Source organism: Zalophus californianus, chromosome 8, assembly GCF_009762305.2.
Source record: "Zalophus californianus isolate mZalCal1 chromosome 8, mZalCal1.pri.v2, whole genome shotgun sequence".
Classification (NCBI taxonomy): Eukaryota; Metazoa; Chordata; class Mammalia; order Carnivora; family Otariidae; genus Zalophus; species Zalophus californianus.
In genome coordinates, this window is record NC_045602.1 from 35,343,738 (window position 1) to 35,371,536 (window position 27,799).

Below are 27,799 nucleotides of genomic sequence, written 5' to 3' on the forward strand. Positions count from 1 at the left end.
ACTCTTGGCGTGGTAGTACATGTGTTAATTACATATTCATATTTACTTCATAAAATAATTCTGACTCAATCTCCTGCTTTGTTAGCTGTTAGTATATGTACTTAAATATTTTAAGTGTCAGATTTTCATTTTTAATTTGGGAGTAAATTCATAGCTACAGTAAAGGAAATTTAAAAATTAAATCACCTATTATTTTTGCATCTGCATAAAAGCTACATTCCCCTAAATAATTTATATTTTAGATTGGCTGGGTATCCTCTTGATTTTGTAATCATGTTGTATCTCTAAAACAGTATATAATCAGCATTTCGTTATCTCCTAATGCAATTATGAAAATAATGGTTTGATGATTCCGTTTAAATCCTCTTGTCATTTCAGACAGTATGGAGGAGACTAATGCTGTATTGTTTGTATGAATTTTCAATGTCTGTTAACCCTTAACATCCAAATGGCTCTTAAAGAAAGTGGTATCTATTAAAATAACATTCAGCTTTTGCTCCTTTCCATTAAAAAAAAAAGACAAACACACCCAACTTTAGAGAACTTTAAAACCCAAGATTTTATTTCTTCTAGGTGATTAAGTATTAAATGTTAGAAATACTGCTCTGTCAGCTGTTAGGCAAAAAAAGTAACTGAAGCCTATTTTTGGAAAGCCCATTTGGTGCGTAAGCGCGCTGCATGTGTGAGGAGCACACATGCACAGGCCACGGAAGCTTTTCCGTGGCAGCTATAGATAGTGCAAGCCTCAGCAGAACAGTTTCCCCACCCATAATTCTGTCCTTCCTAAGAGCCTGTCAGGTAATTGTGGACTGTGAGTGGTGTTATATGCTCTGAGGTAATCATGTTAATTTTTCTGCTTCAGTAATATACACGAATAAAATTAGTAAAACCAAAAACCCTTATAACTCTCACTAAGCAAATTAGAGACTTGACAGGGTAATATGGAAAGAACACATGCTCTCAGAAGTCTTTTGAAGTGATATTAACTAGAGCTGATTACCAGAAAAAGATGTTTTTATGAGGGGAAAATTTTTTTCAAATATAAGGGACGTACATTTGCAAAATGTTTAGTAAAGTGTAATTTTTGACCTATGTGTTAGCATTTTACATTTTGTTTTGCTTTTGGTAATTCTTTCCTTTGAATTGTTTTCCACTCTGATATTCCAACAGCTTGTTCTTTTAGTTTCCCATTCGATGTATATGTGATGTATTTGGTTTTTTTTTTTGCTTGTCATTTTTGTGGGGAGCAAGCAGTGACCTTTGTTTACAAAATCAAATGACATTATGACATTTAAAAAATATTTTGTGAGTCCTGACCAGTTCTCTATAACTTGAATCATCTATCAAAACTCTCCTGTCAAATTTGTGGCTCTACAGAATTTTTCAAGCTAGTGAGAATAATTATAAATGTGTTTGTAATAAATGCCTCTACCGGGATAACCTTAATTTTTCTCAAGTCTAGACAAGCCTTTATTTTTTTTTTTAAATAGACCGTCATTTTCAAACTCACACCCAGGGCTATGATCAAAGGTAAATGCCATCAGACTGCAGGGTCTGTAAATCTGTAGATCTTTATTTTGCCCTTTACTTTATAGCAGTGTATTTAAATTTTAACTAGGCTTTAGAGCAATGTCAATAAAGGTAAGTCAGTTAATCTTGATATGAATGTGTATTAGTTTTAGGTTCTCGTATGCATTGGCTACTTAAAAAAATCCAAAGATTATTTTAGGTACCGGTTTGCACAGTGAAGTCTATCTAAAGTCTCTTTTTATAAAATCGCCTCGTATTAACTCTTTATAGATTCAGAAACTCACTTCTGATTTGAAGGTTTCATTGTAACCTTTTTTTTTTCCTGTAATAGTTAGGAAATACCTATCAAGTGTTTATGTTTTAAAGATTTACTGCCTAACACAGTTCCTTCCACAGGTTAGCCTCGCAGTAAATATCTACAGACAGCCCTATTTTGTTAGGTTATGCAACACCAGGATTGTAAAGCACGTATAAGTATATACGTTTATGTGTATTCCTAATTGCCATCTAGTTTCTTAATATCAACTTTACATTCTGCATATTCCTAACTTTGTATGTGTCATCACTGTGACGGTGAGGTGGCCTTTCTTACATTTATTCACTTTTTCCCTCTTTCAACAGGGGAAAATGCAGTGTTGCCCTTCTGAATGAGACAGAGTCAGTATTGTCATATCTTGATAAAGAGGTAATTCACAATTACACTTGTTTTATGTCCCCCCCGTGGTCCCCCCCTGATTTCACCTGAAGCCCATACCTTTGAGTTTATTTCTTCTTGCACCAAATTATAGCACCAGGAGAGCAGCATTATATAAAAGTATAATGACTAGAATACATTTAGATAATTTTATTTTTCTGGTTAACTGAGGTAACATTTGGCAAAAACTTGTTTTTTTTCCAGTTGGTAATGAAAGGCTTTATACAGTATGATGATTTAGCTGGTAGTAGAACTATTTTTGGCTTTATGAAACAAGTGACTTTCGTATACTTGGTACTCCCTGTTTTTTTGTTTTTGTTGTTTTTCAAATAAACAGTTTTTCTTTTAGACTTTTTCCAGATGAGATCTTAAATGGTGGTCTGCTTTCTTTCCTAAAATCCCAATAAACGTTGTCAACTAAAAATGTTTCTTTCTGTAAACTTCAACAAGAAACATTTTAAACATTTTTTAACAAGTTGAATGAGAGCATATGCTTCATTGGAGGGAGGAAATTCCTCTAAAGAGAATACTCCACAACGGGAAAATTTCTACTGTTGATGTTTTAGTATTTAACCTTTATAGTTTCAGGGTATTTTTGTTTTCCCACATCTTTATTTTTTGTACATATGTGTGTATATGTACTTTATATATGTGTGTGTATGTTTTTAAAGAATTAAAGGGATATATTTTCTTTGAAAAAAACTTTATTATACTTAAAAGTGTCCCCTCATCTCAAATGAAGAAAGCATAACTACAAAAGATTGATGCAGACAAGTGAAACTATTGTACATTAGAAAATATAATAGAGAAAATTAAGAGGAAGTAAATATTCAAGGCAGAAAAAAATGCTGATAGTCTTTATAACTTACACGTATGAAATTTAGAAAAGAAGGTAGTAGTGTTTGTCAGGCAGCATATGGATAATAATATGCATAAAGATAATGCTCAGAAATTAGCCTTAGTTCACAGAAGCAGAAATAAAAGGAGGAAACATTGAGTATGTTTCAGTGTATTTTACTGGTGTATTTGGCTCTTAAGACAGTGTAATTTTTTAATTTTTAATTTTTTTAAAGATTTTATTTATTTATTTATTTGACAGAGAGACAGGGAGCATAAGCAGGGGGAGTGGCAGGCAGAGGGAGAGGGAGAAGCAGGCTCCCCGCTGAGCAGGGAGCCTGATGCAGGGCTCGATCCCAGGACCCCGGGATCCTGACCTGAGCCAAAGGCAGACGCTTAACAGACCGAGCCACCCAGGCGCCCCTTAATTTTTAATTTAAAAAAAAAATTTATTTTTAAGTAATCTCTGCACCCAACGTGGGGCTCGAACCTACAACCCTAGGATCAAGAGTCACATGCTTTACCGACTGAGCCAGCTAGGTTCCCCAACAGTGTGGTTTTTTAAAAAGTGATATTTTTGCCTTCTAATTTGTTATTAGCAATTTCTATATGCTAAGGATGGTAGGAGATGAAAATTTGCAAAGGTCTTTAGGATTTTTTTCCTGTCCACTGATTTTTAAGCACTTGGTCCTGCATCAGTCTTTGGGAGAGGAACTGACGTCTCTGGCAGTGTATTTGAGGAAACTTTTTTTTATTCAGAGGGAGTTTAGTAAAAATAAAACTGCTTATGTTCTTTTTTCAATTTGAAAAACACTTTTTTTTTAAACTTTTTACTGTTTTATCTGTTATAAGACCATCCTTGAGAAAGTCTGGTTTTTAAAATACTGAGATTGGCATATTTGAAGATGGTAACTCAAAGGACAACTTTCTAATCATGATTTTTTACTTCTTGAAAAATTATATTTACATTTTAAACAATTCCCCATATCAGGCAGCACATATAAATTTAGAGAGAGCGCATGTGAGCGAGTGCAAGCAAGGGGAAGGGCAGAGGAAGAGAGAGGGGAGAGAGAATCTTAAACAGACTCCACGCTTAGCACAGAGCCTGACGTGAGACTTGATCTCACGACCCTGAGATCATGATCTGAGCTGAAATTAGGAGTCAGTCGCTTAATTGACGGAGCCACCCAGGCACCCCAAATTTAAGGAGTGTCTTAAGCAACCTATGTGACCCTAAATAATAATTTCATCTCATTTTACTGTCAAGTATGGCAAAATCCTATTTTTACAGAACACTATGCTAACATTTTTCACAATAAAAGTGACCAGAAGTGTGTCCTCTTTTAAAGCCGTTGGCATGCCAGTGGTAGTAGCTCTAGTTACCTACTAACATGCTTTGTTGCTCCTGTCTTCAGAAACACATAATTCTGATTACATATTGATCACCCCCATCAACCTGTTAAGCAGGTTGATTTATATATTCTGCAGATTTTTCTTTTCCCTAGGTAGCATTTTTTATATGCATGAATTGTCACATTGTTGTGTCTTCTTAGCAGTTTTATTGTTTAAGCTTTTCTTCTGACAGTGACCCATGATTAAAACACAGTGCAGAGTTTCTGATGGGATGGTATTGCCTTGTCCAGTTCTCTCCTTTCCCTTTATCACAGTCTGTAACATCCTGAAAGGAGAAAGCTTTACAGTGTGGCAGGTTATCTCTTATTTGCAGCTTGCTCACCAGGGTCTTGGTAAAGTGCTGATGGCAGAAACAGGCCCCTCCAAGATATAATGCAGAGAGTCACGCAGTAGATGACCCTCAGAGTCATAGCAGGAAGCAGGAACAAGACTTTATAAGACATCCAGTGATTTTGCAGAATTCAGCAAAGGCCTGGTGGCCTGGCCATTTTATCCTTTAGGCTCAGTAACTAGGGCCTTTTTGCATTTTATTTATTTTTTTATTTTTTTAAAAGATTTTATTTATTTATTTGAGAGAGAGAGAATGAGAGATAGAGAGCATGAGAGGGAAGAGGGTCAGGGGGAGAAGCAGACTCCCTGCTGAGCAGGGAGCCTGATGCGGGACTCGATCCCGGGACTCCAGGATCATGACCTGAGCCGAAGGCAGTCGCCTAACCAACTGAGCCACCCAGGCGCCCCCTTTTTGCATTTTAAAGGACCTTTAAAAGTTAGTGGGTGTACTGGTAGTGGTAGGTTTAATTATGTATATATACCTATTTATATATAAATATGAGTGCTTCAGGATTTAAAAGAGAACTGCAGAATTAAAATTAATAAATGTTTAAATAATACGGTATGACATTTTAATTAGTAAACTGCGTGTAAGCTCAACTCTTCTAAACTTTATTTAATGTGAGATGTGTATTCATTCTATCATTTTGATAAAATGTGGATGGACACTTTAAAAGTAACGGTGCCTGGTGTCCTCATTATTTGTTGTGGTATGGGCTTTAGAGATTGAAATGATTGCTCGATTTCAGGTGACTTACTTTGACTTAAAGCTTAGCTTTGCTAGCTTTTCAGAATCTTGTTTTAGAGCAATTACATGGTTTTCTTTTAGACTAAAAGGAACAACAAAGCTTTATAGTCTACCTTTGTTGTAAGCTGTTTATTTTTGCTTGATTTAATTTTATGCTGTTTTACATGATGACAGTAACATCGTTTTTTTCTTCAAGATCTATGAATTTATTCACCAAAATGAAATCTTACTCTCTGAAGTTTATGATTTCATTATCATGACATTGGCCTTATTGCTTTATAAAAAGTGGAAGGAATTAAGTTTACCTAAATATTTTCTGTCATTTTTTTTTCAGGACACCTTTTTCTACTCATTGGTCTATGACCCTTCAGTGAAAACACTGTTAGCTGACAAAGGTGAAATCAGAGTGGGGCCTAGATATCAAGCAGACATTCCAGAGATGCTCTTAGAAGGTATGTTTTCCTTTGGGTTTCAAGTCCTGTGAAAACAAATGTGTCTTGAAACTCAAATATTCTTTTCCTCATCTGGGAAAGGAAACTTTTAGGCTGAAGTTTAAAAGTTATAAGTTCTTCCACTTACAGAAATACAACAAATAGCAACAGAAAATAATTTGAGCAGTTGTTTATTTATTTTACATTTTAAGGAGTTTTCTGGCTGTGTTTTCCTTTATTTAATTTAATTTAATCTTATTATATTAATATTTTTTTAAGTAGGCTCCAGGCCCAGCATGGAGCCCAACGTGGGTCTTGAACTCACAACCCCAAGATCAAGAGTCTGATACTTAACCAACTGAGCCACCCGGGTGCCCCCATGTTTTCCTTTTAAATGCAACTTTAAGAATGTTCATATTGTTGAACTTATGTCTTAATGTGACACATACATGCCTTGAGGTCCTGAATGCCCCTAAGTCATCTTTTTGAGGTAGCCTGGAATATAGTGAACAGTTACATTTTGGTGGGGATTTGGGCTAATCTGGGTAGTGTATGTACTGGAGAGATTCAGAGCTTTACATTTTAAAAACATCTTAGCAGGATGTAACTTTCTCCTATTATAACTGTACACTCAAAACCTTTATTTTCTGATTTTAAAAGTAAAACATTCTTTTTTTTTTCTTTAAAGATTTTTATTTATTTATTTAACAGCGATAGAGAGAGAGCACAAGTAGGCAGAGCGGCAGAGGTAGAGGGAGAAGCAGGCTCTCCGCCAAGCAGGGAGCCCAATGTGGGACTCGATCACAGGAACCTGGGATCATGACCTGAGCCGAAGGCAGCCGCTTAACCGACTGAGCCACCCAGGCGCCCCAAAGTAAAACATTCCTAACAATAAAAAATAAAACAGCAATGTAGAATGTAGGAAATGAACACCATCTCCTTTCCTTCATTGCAAACCCCTATTTCATGCCTGTGGTGTTTTGGGTATGTTCACACTGGCCTGCCCCCCACCCAGGACTGGTCCACATGCAGTGCCTGCCATGTTGCACATGATCTTATACAGCTGCTCTTCTCAGTTAACTAACAGTGTCTTTCTTTAGCACCTTTGCACAGGAGTAGAGTGACTTTTACTCTTTTCAGTGACCCTGCAGGTCTTACGAATGTACTATCATTCCCTGTTCCCTGTTGATAAATTGTTAGGTGTTTACAATTTTTGATGCTACAAATTGATGCTGCTAGAAAACTGATACATATATTTGTGCTGCATAAATATCTTCTCAAGTATGACTTCTTGGAAGTGAAATGGTATATACATTTCACATACTGAAAATGCTCCTTTGCTCTTCAAAAAGGCTGTGTTACTGGACATACAAAAGAACCAGGTGCTTTCACCAACACTGATTGTGAGGGACTTTTTTCACCTTCCATTTTTTCCCCACATTTTGATGTGTCATTGTCTTAGGGGTTTTTTGTTTTATTTTGAAGTTGAGATTATTGCTTGCCTTATTTATCTTTAGCCCTCCTTCTTGAAAGTCCTTGTGCTTTTTCTACATGGCTATTTATTTTTTTATGTATTGGCAAGAATTCTTTGACTATTAAAGGTAAACAAACACAAAAGTATTTACCCTTTGTTTATAAATATTACAAACACCCCCCCACACATACACTTAAATTTTTAATAGTGATTTTATTTTTTATTATTTTTTTTAAAGATTTTATTTATTTGACAGAGAGAGATACAGCGAGAGGGGGAACACAAGCAGGGGGAATGGGAGAGGGAGAAGCAGGCTTCCTGCCGAGCAGGGAGCCCGATGCGGGGCTCGATCCCAGGACCCTGGGATCATGACTTGAGCCGAAGGCAGACGCTTAACGACTGAGCCACCCAGGCACTCCCCACCAAAATGTAATAATAGTGATTTTAAATTTAAATGTTTTATTTATCTTTTTATCATACAGAAATTTAGAATTTTTAGTCTTTTCCTTTAAGGCCTTTCATGATTTGCATTATTTACAGAAAGGCCTCCACTTTTCCTTTTGCCCTCTGATTATTAAAGCATATGAGTTCTGCCAGGAGCGCCTGGCTGGCTCAGTCAGAGGAGCGTGTGACTCTTGATCTCAGGGTGGTGAGTTTGAGCCCCATGTTGGATGTAGAGAGTTCTTCCGTTGGTTCTTCTCTCTTTACCTTGCCAACTTCTAAGAAAATGTGTGCAGAAAAGTCAAATCAACAGATACTCGAGAATGAGTTTGTGAACTGCAGTCCACACTGGTGTTAGTGGTGGCTGTCAGTAACGCCAGGCTACAGACATCTTTGTTTTCATGAACTTAAAGACCAGGAAAGGTCAGTCAGTAAAGATTAAGCTTGAAGAAAAGAACGCTGTGTCTTTGCTCACCTGTGTTTGGAAGTGATTTTGAACAGACTGGCAGTAATGAACCAGTTTTTTTTATGGGTTGAGAAATTACATTTATTGGCATTCTTATCTGTACAAATCAACTTATCTTCCAGGAGTAATTTTTATGTTTTTAGTCCTTAATGTTTGATGTTAGACTTATATCACTGTACCTAAGTGTTCACTAAATATTACTTTATTTTTAAAAAACTTGATTTTTAAATTTTTACAAACAATGCTGTAATGTAAATAATGGATAATTTTGTACTCCAGATATAACTGACAAAGTAGAATTGCTGAGTCATAGGGTATGTGTGTTTGAAATTTTATACAAAATGCCAAATTAATTGTCTTCCAGGTAGTCATTTACAGGTGGGTTTTTTCCTTGTAATAATTAAGGTATAGTTTATATGAAGTACATCCCACCCTTTTTAGTGTGCAGTTCTGTGAGTTTTGAACAGAGGTATATGTTCCTAGTGAGATAGTTCAGCAAGTCCATCTGTGCACCAGCCAAAAGCCAGGAAGGTCCCTTGTGCCCATGTGTGCATAAGGCACCCAGCCCGAGTCCTGCATCCCCTAAGCAGCCTTTGTCACTCCTCCCTGAATTCTCATCCCTCCCATCTTAGAACTGTGCAGATAGGTCGTTCATGTTATCTTTTATACTATTTTTTTCTTTTATACTATTTTTATTATTTGACTTCAGAAATTTAAAAATCAACACCTGAGCTGTTGATTGTGTGGTTCTCCCTTAAGCACTGAGCATAAGCCTTGGTGTATAGAAAGCCTGGAAATTTTTGTGTATTGCTCATGAATAAATGTTGAACCCAAGTAATGAAGTTGGATGTTTCAAGTAACAGTGGGCAGAAGAAATAGATCATAGAATCTCACAAGATCCTGTTATCTGAAAGACTCTTTAAATATGGTATTTACCCCTGAAAGTCATAAAAGCTGGTTAAAGTTATATAATTTGGAAAGCATAGCTACCTAGATTAGTATTTTAAAAAATGATTTTAGGAAACAAAATGATACATAAAATGCAATAATTTATTCTACAGTTCTTCTCAAAATGGACTTGAAGTTCTTCTTCCAAGAACTTGAATGTTTGAGAGGAATGTTTCTTCTTTTTTTTTTTGAAGAGAGGAATGATTCTTTTTTTTTTAAATAAAGATTTTATTTATTTATTTGACAGAGAGAGATGCAGCGAGAGAGCGGGAACACAAGCAGGGGGAGGGGGAGAGGGAGAAGCAGGCCCCCCGCTGAGCAGGGAGTCCAGTGCGGGGTTTGATCCCAGAACCCTGGGATCATGACCTGAGCCGAAGGCAGACGCCCAACTACTGAGCCACCCAGGCGCCCCGAGAGGAATGATTCTTAACAGCTTGTGGCATTTGGGGACTTATCTGACAAAGGCATACTTTGTATTTAGAAAATGTGATTAAATGTTCATTAATGTAATAGATCTTTTATAGTTCTTTAACAAGTATTAATTACCTTTAAAATAGTGTTTCTACTGGCAGTCTTCTGGGTGGGTGGTTTATAAACTTTACTTAGGAAATAGAACACTTTCCCCTAATGAAACACTACACAGTATGACCTTAAATAAAATACTAAAAGCCAGGTTGTTGTCAGTGAGGTAGGAGAGAAGGCCCCTTGGATCTCTGGAGATACCCCAGTGAACCTTTAGATTGAGAGAAGGACACACTGAAGTCTGCTGTTCGGTACTCCCCTCCTAGAGTCCTGTCTCTTAACCCAGAATCGCCAGAGAAGCCACACAGTTAGAAGTGCATAGGACAAAGTCCCTTTGCTACATAGCATAACAATGGGGCTCCACCATATTCTTTTTGCTTCTTCCAATTTTTTAGATTTTAAAATTACCTTATTGCAAATAATAGGAATTGTGGTAGAAAGTGCAATTATGCTGAAACCAAAAAGTAGTAGTCCCTCAGATCATCCCTTCTTGCTCACTGTCAAACACTGTTACTAATTTAATATGTTCTCCCTGTTTATTATGTAACTATTATATTGAGATCCATGAAGTTATGTTCAGTGTTGTATTGTGTGATAGATCCAAGTTTATCTATCTCTTATATGTTTTATGGTAGGGTAAGTTTCCCCTCATTGTTCTTTAAAATTTCCTGTGTGGTGGGGGGGGCAGGGTGCAGAGATGTCTCATCTCAGAGATTTTTTCTTTTTTTTTTTAAAGATTTTATTTATTTATTTGACAGAGAGAGACACAGCGAGAGAGGGAACACAAGCAGGGGGAGTGGGAGAGGGAGAAGCAGGCTTCCCGCAGAGCAGGGAGCCCGATGTGGGGCTCGATCCCAGGACCCTGGAATCATGACCTGAGCCGAAGGCAGACGTTTAATGACTGAGCCACCCCGTTGCCCCTCAGAGATTTTTTTTTGACTGTTGAATTTTTTTATCAGTTAGTCAAATTCTTCTTCCCGGATTTCATTAGAATTCTGATTGAAATTGTGTTAATATTTTCTATTACTTCGGGAGGTGACTGGTCATTTCATAATAATGAGTCTATTCCTGTGGGTCTACATGGATCTGTCTTGAGGTTTTTATTCTGTCTCACTGGTTTGTTAATATTCTAGTAACTCACTGTTTTAATTATAGCGACTTTGTAGTGTGTGGTAATAATCTGGTGAGGCTAATCCTCCTATTTTTCCAAATAAACTTTATTATCAGCTTGAATCTTCCTTACTATGTTTATTGGAGTTTCAGTTAATTTTTAAGTTGATTTAGGGAGAACAGACTTTTGATGGTTTTGAAAAATCTTAATTAGAAACAAGGGATGTCTTTTTCTCTGTTCAAGGCTACTTTTGGGGTCTTGTGGTTTTGTTTTGTTTTTCTTAATATAGTCATATAGATTTTATACATTTCTTGTTAAGTTTATTTTTAAGTTTATAATTTGTTAGCTGTAAGTATTCATCTTTAACAAAGAAAAACACCGTATTTTTCATCATAAATGAAGAAGTGACTTTGGATTCTTTTTCAGCCTAAAGCATTTGGCATATCCAGCATGTTTCATTTCACTTGTAATCAGGCATCTCACTAGATGCAAGATTAAAAGAACCCCCTTCTTTTTTGTAATTAATATATTTCCAGAGAAGGGTGTAGGGTGGCAAATAGGTCACCAACAGTTAAACCTGTCTTGGAAAACATGGACATTACCATCATAGAAACTCCTATCATAGCTAGTACCTGTTTGCAGGGAATTTAAATAGTAGAAATACCATACTCAAGTACAGATATTTAGGACTTGCTGCAGTCTGGGTTTACTAACCCTTTTGATACTCTTGAGTGGTTACGGTTTGACCAGTGGCCAGATTCTGATTTGCACTGGCATGGAATATAGAACTTGAATTAATATCCTGAGTAGGTGGCAGCATCAGCACCATGCCAGAATATATTACAGGCTTGCTTTGTTTGTGAATGTGTCTTGATGGATTCTAAGACATTGTTGTGGCATTTGTCTTGCTAGTGAATAAATCTTTTTGTAGCTTCAGAATTTTTAAATTCACTTACGGCTACCCACCATCTAACAAATTCTTGAGATCTAGAAAGATCGGTATGTAGTTTGCAAAGGAAGGTAAAAGTTTCTTTCAGATTTTAAATCTTTTATTGAGTTTGAATAAACCACCTAGCGAACTTTGCATTGAAAAAAGATGTGCTGGTGGGGAGTTTTGATTGATTTCTTCACTGTATTATTTCACTATAATACTGAAATTTTAAGAAAAATCTGTTTACATATTAAATTAAAATTTGTAACTGCTAAAAAGTATTATAACATTAAATTAATAAACTCAAATGACTGGATTTACAGATTTGGGTAAAACCTGGCAGTAATCAGTTTAGCTGAGTAACCTGGGGAAAACTAACCCCTTGGAAATTCCCATTTTCTCCTCTTTTATGTTAGTGTATGTGCACACATAGTACTGTGATGATCCGATGAAGTAATTCCTGTAAAGCATTTCTCAGAGCACCTGACTCTCCTTGTTCGCTGTTGCAGTTGGTTCTCCCTGGCCCCCACTGCCTACTGCTACTAATTAAATAACTCTTGTGGATACTTGGGGATTTCGGGAGGTATCTATCTTTGAGAATTAAAGATTAAATTAGTATAGTCTCTTCTGCTACAATATATGCTTTTGAAACTTGAATTAGTTCATATGTAGTTGATAAATAGGGAAATATGAGAGAGAGCGCCGAATCCTAACCACTAGACCACCAGGGAGCGTTAAATAGGGAAATACGAATGTAGTGTGGAAGTTGGGTCAATTTATTTATTTATTTATTTATTTATAAAGATTTTTATTTATTTATTGAGAGAGAGAGAGAGAGAATGAGAGGAAGGTCAGAGGGAGAAGCAGACTCCCTGCTGAGCAGGGAGCCCGATGCAGGACTCGATCCTGGGACTCCAGGATCATGACCTGAGCTGAAGGCAGTCGCTTAACCAACTGAGCCACCCAGGCACCTGCAAGTTGGGTCAATTTATAGGAGATTTTCCCCAGCAATCAGGGAAGCAAGTATTCTTTTTTTTTTTTTTTTAAAGATTTTATTTATTTGACAGAGAGAAACAAAGCGGGAGAAGGAACACAAGCAGGGGGAATGGGAGAGGGAGAAGCAGGCTTCCTGTTGAGCAGGGAGCCCAATGTGGGGCTCGATCCTAGGATCCTGGGATCATGACCTGAGCCAAAGGCAGATGCTTAACGACTGAGCCACCCAGATGCCCTGGGGAAGCAAGTATTCTTACAGATAAAAAGAGAGTTGAAGGGGCACCTGGGTGGCTCAATCAGTTAAGCGGCTGCCTTCGGCACAGGTCATGATCCCAGGATCCTGGGATCGAGTCCCACATCAGGCTCCCTGCTTGGCGGAGAGCCTGCTTCTCCCTCTCCCTCCACCTGCCTCTCTGCCTACTTGTGCTCTCTATCTCTCTGTCGAATAAATAAATAAAATCTTAAAAAAAAAAAGAGTTGAAGAGAAAAAAGATGGAAATTCTATAAGAAGGGTTTTCCTCTAGTGCAAGTAGTGGCTGGTTTAGTGGCCTCAAAATCTGTGGCACTTTTCACTATGGTAAAACTATATGGGGAAACTTAAGAGTCCCAGATGAAGGGGGGCTTGCAGATATTTCACACAGTGTTTAAGAAGAAACCCTGTTTTTTTTAAATTTTGTAGAAACTGTATACACTGACCTACATCGCAGTGGAAGAAGTGTGAGTCTGCGGTTTAAGGAGATAAAGGGTCAACCAACCTTTAGTTTTGTTGCAAATGGCGGTGGAGACTTAACTGCGCTAGTATTTTTATTAATGAATATTACTTTTTTTTTAAATACTCTGGTTACCAAGTATAATAGGTTTTCCAAAGTTTTTGTTTTAAAACAGTTTTGTTTTTTTTTCCCATAAACCCTAGTTTTTTAGTGTGTAATTTTGCAGAATGTGCTTTTCAACAATGTTGTGGATGTTAACTAAAAAACACCAGCCTGTAACAGTTAGGTGTAAGCTGGTGTTGATTGCAACCATGTAGAACAGTAATTCTCAACCCAGGGGCAGGAGACATTAGACAGTGTCTGTGGACATTTTTGGCTGTCAGAGCTGGTGGAGGGAGTGGGGCGTGGGGCACGGATGCTAGTGGCATCTAGTGTGTAGAGAGGCCAGCGATGCTGCTGATCATCCTGTAATACACGGGACAGACCCCCCACAAAAAGAGTTACTCATCCCTAAGTATCGATAGTGCTGAGGTTGAGAAACCCTGCAGTAAGGACTCTTGGGAAATAGTAAACAGTAAGTGCTATTTTTGTGTTAATATTTATGTTATTATAATAATACTTAATTCTGAAATATAAATTATTGTGTGATCTAATCTATTTCTATGCTTTTGATTATTTTTGTACCAGGACAACATTGTTTAATTACTGTTGCTATATATTATAATTCCATCCAGTTAATTCTTTTATTATTCTTTTCATAATAATATTCTTTGATTTGCAGATATTAATATTCAAATTATTTTATTGGCTTCCAAAATTAAATTTTGTGAAATTTAACCTATTGGGGTACTTGTACAAAAAAGATAGCCTTAGGATTTTAAATCTTTAGTCTTTTTCCCCTCAAATTATCTTCTTTGAAAGTTTTGTAATTTCTTTATATAAACATAACTCCAGTTTTACTTCTTAGTGTTTTATATTTTTGTTGCTATAATAAAAAATATATTTTTATATTATATTTTCTTTGGAATGGCACTTGAGTTTTTTAATATTCTATTTTTATTGTGCCTTTCTAGTTACTTATTCTTTTTTTTTTTAAAGGTTTTATTTATTTGAGAGAGAGAGAATGAGAGATAGAGAGTATAAGAGGGAAGAGGGTCAGAGGGAGAAGCAGACTCCCTCCTGCGCAGGGAGCCCGATGTGGAACTCGATCCCGGGACTCCAGGATCATGACCTAAGCCGAAGGCAGTAGCTTAACCAACTGAGCCACCCAGGCGCCCCAACTAGTTACTTATTCTTATATAATTGACATATAACATTGTGTAAGTTTGTGTACAATTTATATATATATTGAATTTATATAATTTTTATATTACTACCATAGCTTAGCTAACACTGCTGTCATATCACGATTATTTCTTTTTTGTTGTGGGAAGAATTAAGTCTCTTATCAACTTTGAAGTTTATAGTATTGTTGACTTATAATCACCATGCTGTGTATTGAATCTCCAGGACTTACCTACTAGTTGGAAGTTTGTACCCCTAAACAACATCTTCCCAATCTCCCCATCCTCTAGCCTCTGGTAACCACCGTTGCACTCTCTGCTTTTTGTTTTTTTAGATCCCACGTATTTGTCTTTTTAACTCATTATTCCTTTGATTCATAACTTTAAACATTGGCCAGAACTTTCAGAACAATATTAAATAAAAATGGTGACAGATGGCATCCTTGTGAGGTTCTGAATTAAATATAACATAAAAAGTATAGTACTCTGATGATTGGTACAAAGGAAGTGAAAATGAATTGTGTTTAGAACAAAGAATATTTCCAGTTCTCTAGGAAAGGTCCTATAGGATGGGTTCCATACAGCTTTAGTTCTTCAGAGTCTTTGAATAACATCATGTGCTCTTAGATGGTTAATACTAAAGAAGTATTTTGTCCATATTTCCTTCCTTCCTTGTCCATATTTTCTAGAAATCTTAAAATATAGCTGGAGGGTTAGGGCTGTCACATTTAAAGTCATTGCTGAATCTCTCTCTCTCTTTTTTAAGATTTTATTTATTTATTTGACAGAGAGAGAGAGACAGCGAGAGAGGAAATACAGCAGGGGGAGTGGGAGTGGGAGAAGCAGGCTTCCCGCCAAACAGGGTGCCCGGTGCGGGGCTCGATCCCAGGACCCTGGGATCATGACCTGAGCCGAAGGCAGACGCTTAACGACTGAGCCACCCAGGCGCCTCTGAATCTCCTTTTTTTTTTTTTTTTTCAAAATTATGAAGAATTTATGAAGCAAAAACAAGGTGCTGTATACACTTACGTAAGTAGTTGGTAAATACATTTTTTTTAAGAACTCAGAGATGCGGGAGATCATCATGGGCTGGTGTGGGACTAGATTAGAATTGTGCAGATTATCATAAATGGAGGTGGGAAGTGAGATTATTACATTGACTAGAATGAACATGACCAGATCATGAAATTAATCTTGGTCCTGTCTCTGGCTCATATCGCAGTTACTAAGACCATTCCAAAGATTATTGCTAGCTTGGCTGAGAATTTAGTTTTATAGATTCTAAATAGGTTTATAAAAGAGGTTCTTAAGTTTTTCCCCTGTGAAAAAGTGATCACACTGTGATATAAATGTAATTAATTATATGGTGAACCCCAAATGGGAAATTCTCATTAGCTGAGAGTGACTGTTTGATATGGAACATTTCTATATTTATTCTTTTGTTGTTGTTGCTGCTATTTTTGTTCTCATCCTGTGGTATTGTCTGCATTTTAGGTATTAGTATGAATGCATCCAGGAGTGTTTTATTATTGTTTGCAGCAATTTTATTTAGAATTCTTATACTAAATTATCTTTCTTTTTTTTTTTAAAGATTTTTATTTATTTATTTGAGAGAGAGAGAGAGTGAAAGAGAGCGAGCCTGAGAAGGGGGGGCAGAGGGAGAACCAGACCCCCTGCTGAGCAGGGAGCCCAACAGGGGACTTGATCCTCAGACTCCAGGATCATGACCTGAGCTGAAGGCAGTCGCTTAACCAACTGAGCCACCCAGGCGCCCCCTGAATTATCTTTCTGCTGTATGCTACAGAATATATGGATGGGACTGAAATGTATCAACTTAACTAACTTGAATTTGAAAGTAAACATCAGTTTTACCATGACATTCTGGAGTATATAGTGTAATACGGACTTAATACTGAATAGTATCATCATTTAATCATCTTGATTTCATTTTATCATTATTATCTTTTTTTTTTTTACCATTTTACTGTTAGGATTTATCTTAAGTTTTATTATTCAGAGATTACAGGGAAGTGTAAGTGCGTCATTCTACTTTTTCAGGTTTCATGCAGGTTGCAAATTTTTTGGGTTTTAACTGAGCTAATGTTGAATGTCTTGGCTTAGATTGCTGAGAATTGTAATCAAAAACAATAAAAAATGAAATCCTTTCAAACACTTTAGATCTCTTTGGCCTAGTACTCGCTCTGTTCTGCTTGTGCTTCTTTATGTTGGGGGTGGAGATTGGCTCTGTGGTTGAACAAGGGGCAAGCTGGGCAAGCCCCACCCTGACAGCGGTGGCTCACTTAGGAGACTGCAGGTAGAAAGGCTGGGTCTGCCTCCCTCCCCTGCCCCCTTTCTCCTGCTGAGCCACTGATTGCTCCTTTGCTATGACTGAGCACAGCAGAGCCTCATAGCCAGGCTTTGTCAGTCACCAGGAATGTTTAGCTTTAGAGTGTATCAGTCAGTGCAAAGCACTTTGCCTCACGTTATAGATGCAGTGATCAAAAGTAAAACAAAGCTGGACCCAGCCCCCAGCCTAATGAGAAATCCATGGCTATAAATCAAACTCCCAGTTGCCGCCCAAGTCTCTTTTCCTTTATTATCCTTTCTCTGGACATCAGATCCCGCCTGACGGTTACATTTCCTTGAGAGACGTTCCTAAAACAAAGCATCCTGCATTATTGTCAGTCTTTTCCTCAGCCCTCACCTCTGCTAGCATTCCTGCTTTCTGTTCATGCCTGCAGTACCAGTTCTCAAGATTTGAAATCTACCTGCTACATAATCTCTTCTTTGATCTCTCTCGTCACTGTCAGTACCGTATTTTGTCTTTGTCAGGTAGCTCTGTAAAGCAAATCACATACCATTGCTAACTGTGAGATACGAAGTTTGGTTCTGGTCTTGTCACGCTCCTACTGAAAAGGCTAGTGCTTCTCATTACTTCGCAATAAAATCTGTGTAGAATCTTCAGTAGTATGTTCATAACCCTCTTAGTTATCTCCTCCCATTCCTCTTAATGTGCTCTGGACAAAAAGAGCTGCTTTTCTCTCTATCACATTTTATTTTATTTTATTTTTTTTTAAAGATTTCATTTATCTTTTGACAGAGTGACAGTGAGAGAGGGAACACAAGCGGGGGGAGTGGGAGAGGGAGAAGCAGGCTTCCCGCTGAGCAGGGAGCATGTGTGGCTCGATCCCAGGACCCTGGGATCGTGACCTGAGCTGAAGGCAGACGCTTGACAACTGAGCCACACAGGCGCCCCTCTCTATCACATTTTAAAGCCACATGATTTTGCTCACGTTCTCATTTCTTTAAGTCCTTCTCCTTGCCAGTGCACTCAGACCCTTCAGTTCTTTTTTTTTTCCCCCAAGATTGATTGATTTATTTGAGAGAGAGAGAAAGTACGAGCAGGGGGAGGAACAGAGGGAGAGAATATCCAAACAGACTCGTGCTGAGTGTGGAGCCCAATGCAGGCTCGGTCTCATGACCCTGAGATCATGACCTGAGCTGAACCAAGAGTCAGATGCTTAACCAACTGAACCACCCAGGTGCCCCTCAGACTCTTCACTTCTTAGCAGAAATGCCACCACCTTTATATCATCATTCCCTAACTAGTCTGAAGTGGTTTCTCTAATCCTCAGAATCTTACAGCCATTTCTTTCTTTTTTCTTTTCTTTTTTCTCTTTCCTTTCCTTTCCCACCCGCCTCCCTCCCTTCCTTCCTTCCTTCCTTCCTTCCTTCCTTCCTTTCTCCCTCCCTCCCTCCCTTCCTTCCTTCTCTCTCTCTCTCTCCCTCTCTCTCAGAGAGAGGGAAGGAGAGGAGGGGCAGAGGGAGAGAGAGGGTCTCAAGCAGACTCCCCACTAGTACGGAGCCTGACGTGGGGCTTCATCTCACAATCCTGAGATCAAGACCTGAGCCAAAACCAAGAGTCAGACACTTAACTGACTGAGCCACCCAGGCGCCCCACTTAACAGCCATTCCTGTATGTCCCTTATGACATCTCTTTCTTTTCATTTGATAGTTACTTATGCATCTGTTTTACCATAGTGAAAGTGTCTCATGGCAGGAGTGCTTTCTTTTTTGTCTTTGTATCCCTCAGCATGAGGCTTCGTGCCTCACATATGCAGCAGGTACTCAGGAAATAAAGGTTACTGATGAAATGAAGACCTCATATGGTTGGTTTGGTTGTATTATGGTCAGTTCACTTTACAAAGTGTTGTCCATCTGCTGTCTGAAAGAACGTACCAGAACCACAAACATTGGCCTTACATTGTGAATTCTGTGGTGACCACAACACCGTAGGTGACAGTTGCCTTGTTAAGTAACAAGACTCCATTTCCTTTTTTCTCGGACAGGAGAATCAGATGAGAGGGAACAGTCCAAATTGGAAGTTAAAGTTTGGGATCCAAATAGCCCACTTACAGATCGACAGATTGACCAGTTTTTAGTTGTAGCACGGTAAGTATGGCACTGTTGACTCAAGAGATAGCTCTTCTTTTTAGAAAAGAATTTATAGGTATATGTATATTCCTTTCCTTGTATTCTACCTTTTCCACTGGTTGTGTTCTTTTTCTGGTTATATAAGAAGACCTAATTATGTATCATACCACTTCTTAAATATGATTAACCATTAGTTTTTGTTTGAGAATAGATTTATTAATTTACTGATTAAGAAAAATAATAAATGCTTATTGTAAAAATTTCAGCACTAAGGAACAATATAATGAAATTCAACACCTGAAATCCCTTATCTTTAATTAGAGCAGTTCTCTCTTTTACTCTAGACCAGGATTATCAGGTGTCAGTAATAATGTGCACCTCGAATTCCTCTTATGGCACTTACATATGAGTAGGGCCTATTGCTAAGCATATGGCTTTCCTTTGAGAGCTTTAAGCCTGGCTGCCTGACTGGCTTGCTACCACTCCCACCCTCCCACCCCCTTTAAGAAAATGAGTGGGACAAAAATTTATTTTCATTTTTCAATTATAAAAGTTAAAGATGCTCATGGGAGAATTACTGTAAAGCAGAAGGTAAATGAGATTATTATAGCATTGCAAATAGTGAAAAAATTGATAAATGAATTGAGGCATATTCAGTGGTGGAATATTACTTTATAGCAATGAAAATGAATGAATTAGAGGGATATATAGCAAATAGATAAATCTCAAAAATCATGTTGAGTGAGGGTACACACGGTATGATCACTTATAAAAAGTTTTACAATGTACAAACAATGTCTTATTTCATGAACGGGCATATGGATACACATGCTTATATGTATGTATGAGTTCTGGGAATGTATATAGGAGGCTCTAAAATTTCTAATATTTATTTCCTTAAAAAATGAACCAAACATGGCAAAATATTAGAATCAGATAGGTATAGACATGATTAGAAGGGTCTTCATTATGTTCTCTAATTCTCTGTTGAGCTTTTGTCATAACACAAAGGAAAAAAGGGCCTGAGTCCACCTTAGCACTGTCCATAGTGCCTGTCTCCGTGGAAGTCACACATCATATTGGCGGCTGGGCATTCAGACTCCAGCGCCCACACACGTAGCCACTGGTGATTGGATGGGGACGTGAAGTACATTGTTGGGGAAGCCAGTCCAGTGGATAGATGAGATTGAAGATTTGGGAGTGGAAATGAATCATTGGTGGAACCACTGGCCTAGACACTCCAGACAGGTTCCCCAGATCTGGGATTATTTAGTAGACCTTGCAGTTTCAGATTTGATTTTCATTGTTTTCTCCTTTTCCTGATTGCCATGGACCATAACATTTCCTTTTTCCTTGAAGCCAGCATGAGAGACACCAGAGATGCATCTGGTGCCTTTTTCAGTTTTTGTCTTAAAAAAGATCTTCTAAATACAAATTAAGACCATAATCAGATACCATTACACGTCCCACCAGAATGGTTAAAATTTAAAAGGCAGTGCGTGAGCTGTCGTGCCGGTGGGCATGTAAGTTGGTATAGCCGCTTTGCGCTCAGAGACAGACGCATCCTTTACGTTTCGCTCCTGAATGTGTACTCAGCAGACGTGCACACGTACACCTGTGCACCAAAAGATGCATACACAGATGGCATTAACGGCACTACCCAGAGTAGCCCAAACTGGACACAGACGTCCATCGGCGATAGAGTGGGGGTGGGGATGGGGCATCATACAGAGAAATGCTCCATGGCAAGTAAGATGAAGGCACACAGCTCTAAGCAGTAGGATGCATGAGTCCACAAGCGTATTTTGAACAGAAGAAGCTGGATGTGAAAAGAGTACATAGTATGCACTTGTATTAAGTTCTCAAATGAGCAAAACTAACCCGTGGTGTTAGAATCCATTATGATGGTTCTCCTTTGGGAGGAGGAAGGGAGTACAGATAGGGAGGGACGCGAGGAGTCTTCTGGGGTGCTGTTGCATTCCGCTCCTCGCCGTGGGTGTCAGTGACATGAACGGGTCCACTTTGCAATCACTGCGGAGCTGTACAGTGTGCGCTTTGACGCCCCTGTGTTATATGTTAATTAGAACATTTAAAAATTTTCTTCCTCAGCTAACATGCTTAAAATGCAGACAAGGGAAGGGGAATAAAATAAAGCAAACAGCAAGTCTTATGTTTATTTCATGGTTTATCTGTGGAAAGGCCTTCTGAATCATTAAGTGAAAAAAAGTGTTGCAATTGTGTTTTGTTTTGTTTTAATGGAAATCTGTTATATCTTGAGCCCTCATAGGAAGAGGTTGCTACAGTTGATGATACCTCATTTCAAGGAAAGAATGTTATTGGGATTTCACAATTTGGGCTATAAAAAGTGGTCAGAGCTTGTTTTGCATTAATTGTCAAACTCTGTAGCTTATTTACTTCTCATTTTTTTGAGCACAGTTCAATACCAAATTGTTTACTCCGTGGCATTTCATAATGGGTCTTTCCCTTCTTTATGGCACACAAATCACTTCTCCATTTCCTTATAATGACCCATATATAGTAAATTGGCTTGTCAATGCTTAAACCTTATAGTAAATACTTTTTATTTTATATTTGATTCTTAAACATCCAAGAACTTGTTTGATTTTTTTTTCTTCTCCCTTTCCTTTATTTTTCTCCATAGCACATATCCACCTGACAGCTATGTTTGTTATTTGCCTGTGTAAATTTACCTGTCTTCCTGTGTAAAGAAAAGTATTGCCCAAGATGAGCCCTAGCCCTGAAGACCATGGAAAATAATCCTCTGCAGCCTGTTTAAAAGATTACCTCTTGGAGGCTGGTATACTTAGGGATGACAAATTTCTGAGATTGCTAGATGCAGGCAGAGGTTGATTTCATCAGTGTGCCCTCCCCTGTCTCTGAAGTGGCCAAGGCAAATTGCCTCGTGTGGTCCACTCAAGATGATCCCTGAATGACTGCACCAAGAGCAAGAAGGAAACGAGTCCGCTGCCCCAGAAAGGAGCTGTAGCGGAGACAAATGTAGAGCCCTTCTTGGCCAACACTGTTCTTTGCACAGGAGGAAACTGGGCCATCTCACCCAAGGCCCAGCATGCATTGGAGACAAGGCTGAGACTCACACTCAGACCTCAGCTTCCGGCCCCTGGATCCTCACCGCCGACTTTTCTTTTACAGTTTGCATGCACTACCCAAATGCGTGTTTTCTATGTTGTTTTTTTTTAAACATAAACATAACAGAGCCTTAATTTTTCCTCTTTGTTTTTGTGGATTATTCAGTGCTGTGGGGACATTCGCTCGAGCCCTTGATTGCAGCAGCTCAGTGAGGCAGCCGAGTCTACATATGAGTGCAGCTGCAGCGTCTCGGGATATCACCCTGGTAAGATGCTTCTTGAAAGTTAGGGGTTATTATTTCCTCTGCTCCTTCAATTTTAAAGTTAGTATTGCATGTTGTAGATGGGAGAGCTTTCTGATGAAAGAGCTTTCTGGCTCTTAGCCCTGCTAACTGCTAGGTTGATTTGGCTCACCTGATTGGTTAACTGGGGTTAGGGTGTCCCGTTCCTAAGTCCCCTCTTGTGTTTGTGAGCTGAGACAAATAAGAATGACTGTTGATGGAGTAGCTATGAAATGGAAGAAGAATATTCTGGGGAAAACAGTTTAACATTCTGACCCATCTCTTCTCACTTGTATGATTCTTTTCTTGTAGTCTCTCTATGGACTTAAATCGTTATACATTGTATATAATGCTTTACAGGTTTTTTTTCCTGAACGTGACCATCTCTTATTGCTATAGGAGTTAATTCAGTTATCATGTCATTATTCAGTATCAATATTTAAGTTTTCGTGTCTGTTCATTAGAAAGAGGTTCTGTTTTTGTGCATTTTTCATTCCATTATGGTTGCTTCTTCTAAGACTATTTCCTTTTTTTACTTTCATGATCAAGTGAAACTTCCCATATTCAGTTTATACCACGATGCCTGCTGTGGCCAGGCATTGAACGTGGCTCTCGGTTTCCTTATCTGCACCCTCCAGCAAAATGGACCTGCAGGTTTTTGCCAGTTGAAGTTACTCTGTATTTGACTACCACAGCCCTTTGAGACAATAACAGATGAGAAAACTGAGGTTTGGCGAGGTTAAATTATTTGACCAACATCCATTACTATAAGGTTTCCATTTTTTTTTTCTTCACAATACCATGGCGGCTCTTTACAACTAGCTTATTAATGTAGATCTTCTTGCCTCTGCAGTTCCCTGAGACCATTTATTAATGCTGGTTACATCATCACTCATGACACTACATTATCCATCCTGCCTCTTCTGAATACTAGTTTCTGGTGACTCTCTTTAAAGTCATCACTGTGCTCTGTTGATGATGACCACAAATGCAAGTTTTGCCCAGGATATGCAGAAACATGTGAGCAATAATTTGTTTTCTGGTTCTGTTAAATTTATCATTCAGAATTTTATAGTATAAACTTAAATACATCTTCCAATCCTGTCTTCCTTTCAATTCTTCAGACCATAATCACTACCAAATAAAATGCACCAAGAGTCCAAAATATGTCTCCCCTCAAAATATATCCAAAACCTGACCACTCCTCTCTGTCTCAAGGTCTTCAGTGTTAATCCAAACCGTCTCACTTAGGGTACTGATATTCAGTACCCCATAACAGGTTTTCCCAAGTCTACTCCTACAAGTTTCAATTTTGTTTTCTGATGGAATGGAATACAGTGATAGGTTTTACTACTTTCTGGTTCTATTCCAATTTGAAATGCCACAATAATATAAAAGCAACAGTAATATAAAAACTCATACTGGAATGCACATCAAATTCGTTTCTTACAAGGCTTTCTTATACTATAGATGATGGTGAAAGCATGAATACTCTGTAGCCATTATGGAGCTCCTTTCTTTATGCTTTCTCAGAGACTAGATGTTGTTTATAGAAGCACGTTTTGTTCTCTCCATTGGTACATTAATATTTTATGTAAAAATTTAGGGGTGTCAAAATAGGTTTGTATTTTGTTTTTTAGAACTTGTAGAGTACTTTACTAAAGGAGTGAGAGTACAAGTGTCACATTTGTAAAAACCTTCAAAATCCTGTCACTAGATATTTCTATGAACCAGAACTATATGGAATCTAATCACCACTTGTATTTTTTTTCCTGTTCAAGGAGATTTTTTCCCCAATTCTAAAATCAGTGTATGCTTTTTTGAAAATTTGACAAATTTAAGTACAGCAGCAGCCAAAAAGAAGTCTTATTCTTATTACCCAGAGTAGAATATTCTTACCGTTTTGTAATATTTCCTTTCAGCCACTCTTTGTGCATTATAAACAGTAATACCAGCAAATTACGGAATAGTAGAGGATAACGTAATAAAACTCCACATAATGCCACCTAAAACAAATGTTAGTATTTTAGTTCTTTGGATTAAAGAAAATTTCAACCATTATACTGTTGTCTCTAATGTTCTCTCCCCAGTTCTGTGCTGCACCCTCCCTCCATACCTCTGACGCCCATCACCCCAGCCTGCTGTCAAGAGATCTGCTATGTATCTAGTCTGTGTTTTTCTAGTTTCACTATGTATTTGTGTGTCTGAAAACAACATAAAGATTGTTTTGCGTGTGTTTCAATTTACTCTGTGACATTTTGCTATTTGCCTGTTATTGACATCTAGCTATGTTAATAAACACATACCCAGTTCACTCATTTTAACCACTGGGTAGTATTTGTAGTACTCCTTCCTGGAATACTACACCACATTATTTATGTATTCTCTTAACGATGAACATCTGGAATGCTTTAAAAACATTTTTCATTTGCTACTACCCATAATGCTGCATTGAAAATTCTAACACATATCCTTTGTGAGCATGTATACGAGCTTTCTGCCATAACAAGAATTGTAATAGTTATTCATAGTGATTCATAGGGCTGTGCTCACTTTGAATTTGACCAAATGCAACCAAGTTACTCTGCATACCAAGGTAGAAATTTATAATCCCACAAGCAGTCCGTGAATATTTTCCTTTCCTCATCCATTTTCTTATAGTCTTCAACCTTGTGTATTTTCAGACAAAAATTTTAATTAACCTGATGCTTATCTCGTTTTAATGTGTTTCTTACTTAATGAGGTTAAGCAGGTTTTAATATATTTATTGGCTCTTCAGGTTTTTTTTTCTTTGTGTTTTAGATTTATATCCTTTGTCCGTTCTTCACTTGTATTATTCTATTTTTTTCTAATAGTTTTAAAATGTTACTCATATTCAAGACTATAAATATACCTGGAGTTTATTTTTTAAGACTGGAATGAGGTGTAGGAGTGTCATTGTGTTTTTTTCCCATATGGAAAATAACAACACCTTTTATTGAATTGGTTGTTTCCATATGATTTTGTATTGCTTCCTCTTTCTTATTTCAAGGTTTTAGATATGGTCAGGTCTGCTTCCGGATATGTAACCTATTCTCTTCTGTTTTGTTGATCTGTCCCTGCGCAAGCACCACATTATAAAAAAGCTGCTAATTCCCACATGAACTTTCTTGTTAACACATAGTGGAAGTCATTTAAATGGGAGCTTTGTACTTTGCCTCCTCCCACCATGTTTTCCCTAACAATATAAAATGAACACTTTTTCATATCGTAAGAATCGGAAAGTTTTTTTTTTAATGTTGCGTGACCACACTTGTATAGATAAACTTGTTACTTACATAGCCAGTCTCTTGTTTAACACTGTTCTTCTGAGAGAATGCTTCCCAGATCATGGCTGCAGATGCTCGCCCTGTCGCCCTGTCGTAGTGCTGCAGATTCCCTCCACCCCCTCTGAGGAGTGAGGGGGGAAAGCCTGTTCTTGAGAAGCTACAGAGCCCTGCACCGGTAGGGGCTGATGCTGATTTGCCTGGAGATAGGTGTGACCAGGTGAAGAGCAGGTGTGTGGGCTTTTGAAATCCCCACTTCAACAACTCTCTGCTGCCCACTCGTGGTGCCTGGTGGCACAGCGGCCAAATTTTTTTTTTTTTTTTTTGGAAGAGGGCAGTTTTTCAGATTCAGTATTTGTTTTCTGTCCGTGAAGGCTGTTTGTAAAAGAAGCATTTTAAAGTGAACACAACCGATGTACATTGATTAGTCTACACATCATTTTGTGTGTATCTTTTGCTGTCCTGGCCTGCGTACTCCTAGGCAGGGGCTTTCACACACTCCGGTGTCTGCATTTCTTCTGTTTTGTTTCCTTTCGTATTTAGCAGTTGGGGAGCCACTTTTGTATTACATCTATTATCTTAAATTGTTTATTACTCTGTTACCTTTTAAAGCAGAAGTGTACTCAGAGGCCCAGGAAATTGTGTTTTGTCATGTTTGTACAGCTGGTTTCAGAGACAGGATTTGATCTGTTCTTGACTCTGACTGAGGAATTCTCTCTCCCAGATTACCTCTTCTCTCTCACTCTCGTTAAAATGGTTTGGGTTTAAAAATCTGTATTGTTGTCTGTCTTGGATTAGGCAGCACTGAAGATCTGCTCTTTTGTCTGCAACATTGAAATGCTTTGGTTTCCTGTTCTAACTACTGTAGGTTCAGCTTTACTTGGACTTTTTCTGTATGTTGTTCTTGGGTTGAGATTATTATTATTATTTTAAGATTTTATTTATTTGAGAGAGAGAGACAGTGATGAGATAGAATGCACAGGTGGGGAGGAGAGGGAGAAGCAAGCTCCCCACTGAGCAGGGAGCCCATTGTGGGGCTCCATCCCAGGACCCCGAGATCATGACCCAAGCTGAAGGCAGACACTTAATTGACTGAGCCACCCAGCTGCCCCTTGGGTTCAGATTATTTTCAGCGCCATAAAATTGACATCTTTCAGAAGTCACAAAAGCAGGAAGAAATCGATGCCCTTTGTTATTTCAGATGCCATGACCTGCACCTTTAATCCTGTTTGGCCAGTGGTATCGTGCCTTCTACTCTGATGTTAACATATAAGATCCTGGGGCATTACTATAGAATTGAGAGGAAGTGGCTAAATATTGATTAATTATATGTTGATAACATGAATTTTACAAATTGTTTTCCCAAAAGGCCATATGAAAAGCTGCTAAGTTGTTTTGTGCCGTTAAATGAAAATTAGATTCATCATTCAGTTGAATTTGGAGAGTCAAGTTCTTATTTTTTCTGTCAGTGTTTTCAGTTCTGTATAGATCAGGTTAGTACCTATCTCCGTCAGGTGACCAGACTGTGTTATCTGAAGACCTCCCACTGCAGAGAGGGCAGTTCTAGAACTGCAGGACCTCAGGGGGCCTGTTCTAGGTGATTTTCTTTGTGGTTTTTCCTGTAAGGACTGCATCTGGCTTTCAGCATTCTTAATCCGAAGCATCTGTTTATCCTAGACTCAGTATGCTACTTGTCGAATCACCAGTAATGTTTTGGGAGCAGGTAATTAAGCTGCCTGCAGATCGCTAGGTCTGACGTCCTTGTTTTGAGATCTGTTAAAATCGTAGCTAGACTGAATTTCAAACACTG

General features: G+C 38.1%; 1 protein-coding gene and 1 long non-coding RNA gene across 12 annotated transcripts in view; both read left to right on the forward strand.

Annotated features, from left to right (window-relative positions):
- Positions 1–27,799, forward strand: part of MTA3 (metastasis associated 1 family member 3) — a 217,352-nt gene that overhangs the window by 125,549 nt on the left and 64,004 nt on the right. For all 11 annotated transcript variants that reach the window (XR_003524570.2, XM_027621301.2, XM_027621297.2 and 8 more), the window contains 4 exons: positions 2,152–2,215; positions 5,887–6,004; positions 19,212–19,314; positions 22,570–22,669. Coding sequence is in view for 10 of the 11 variants with exons in the window: in XM_027621301.2 (XP_027477102.1) it covers positions 2,152–2,215; positions 5,887–6,004; positions 19,212–19,314; positions 22,570–22,669 (385 nt within the window). In the remaining variant the exon portion in view is untranslated. The remainder of the gene's footprint in view (positions 1–2,151; positions 2,216–5,886; positions 6,005–19,211; positions 19,315–22,569; positions 22,670–27,799) is intronic.
- Positions 23,247–26,203, forward strand: LOC113937272. The gene is made up of 3 exons (XR_003524572.2): positions 23,247–23,456; positions 23,538–23,704; positions 24,775–26,203. It is a non-coding gene; the product is annotated as an uncharacterized LOC113937272 (long non-coding RNA).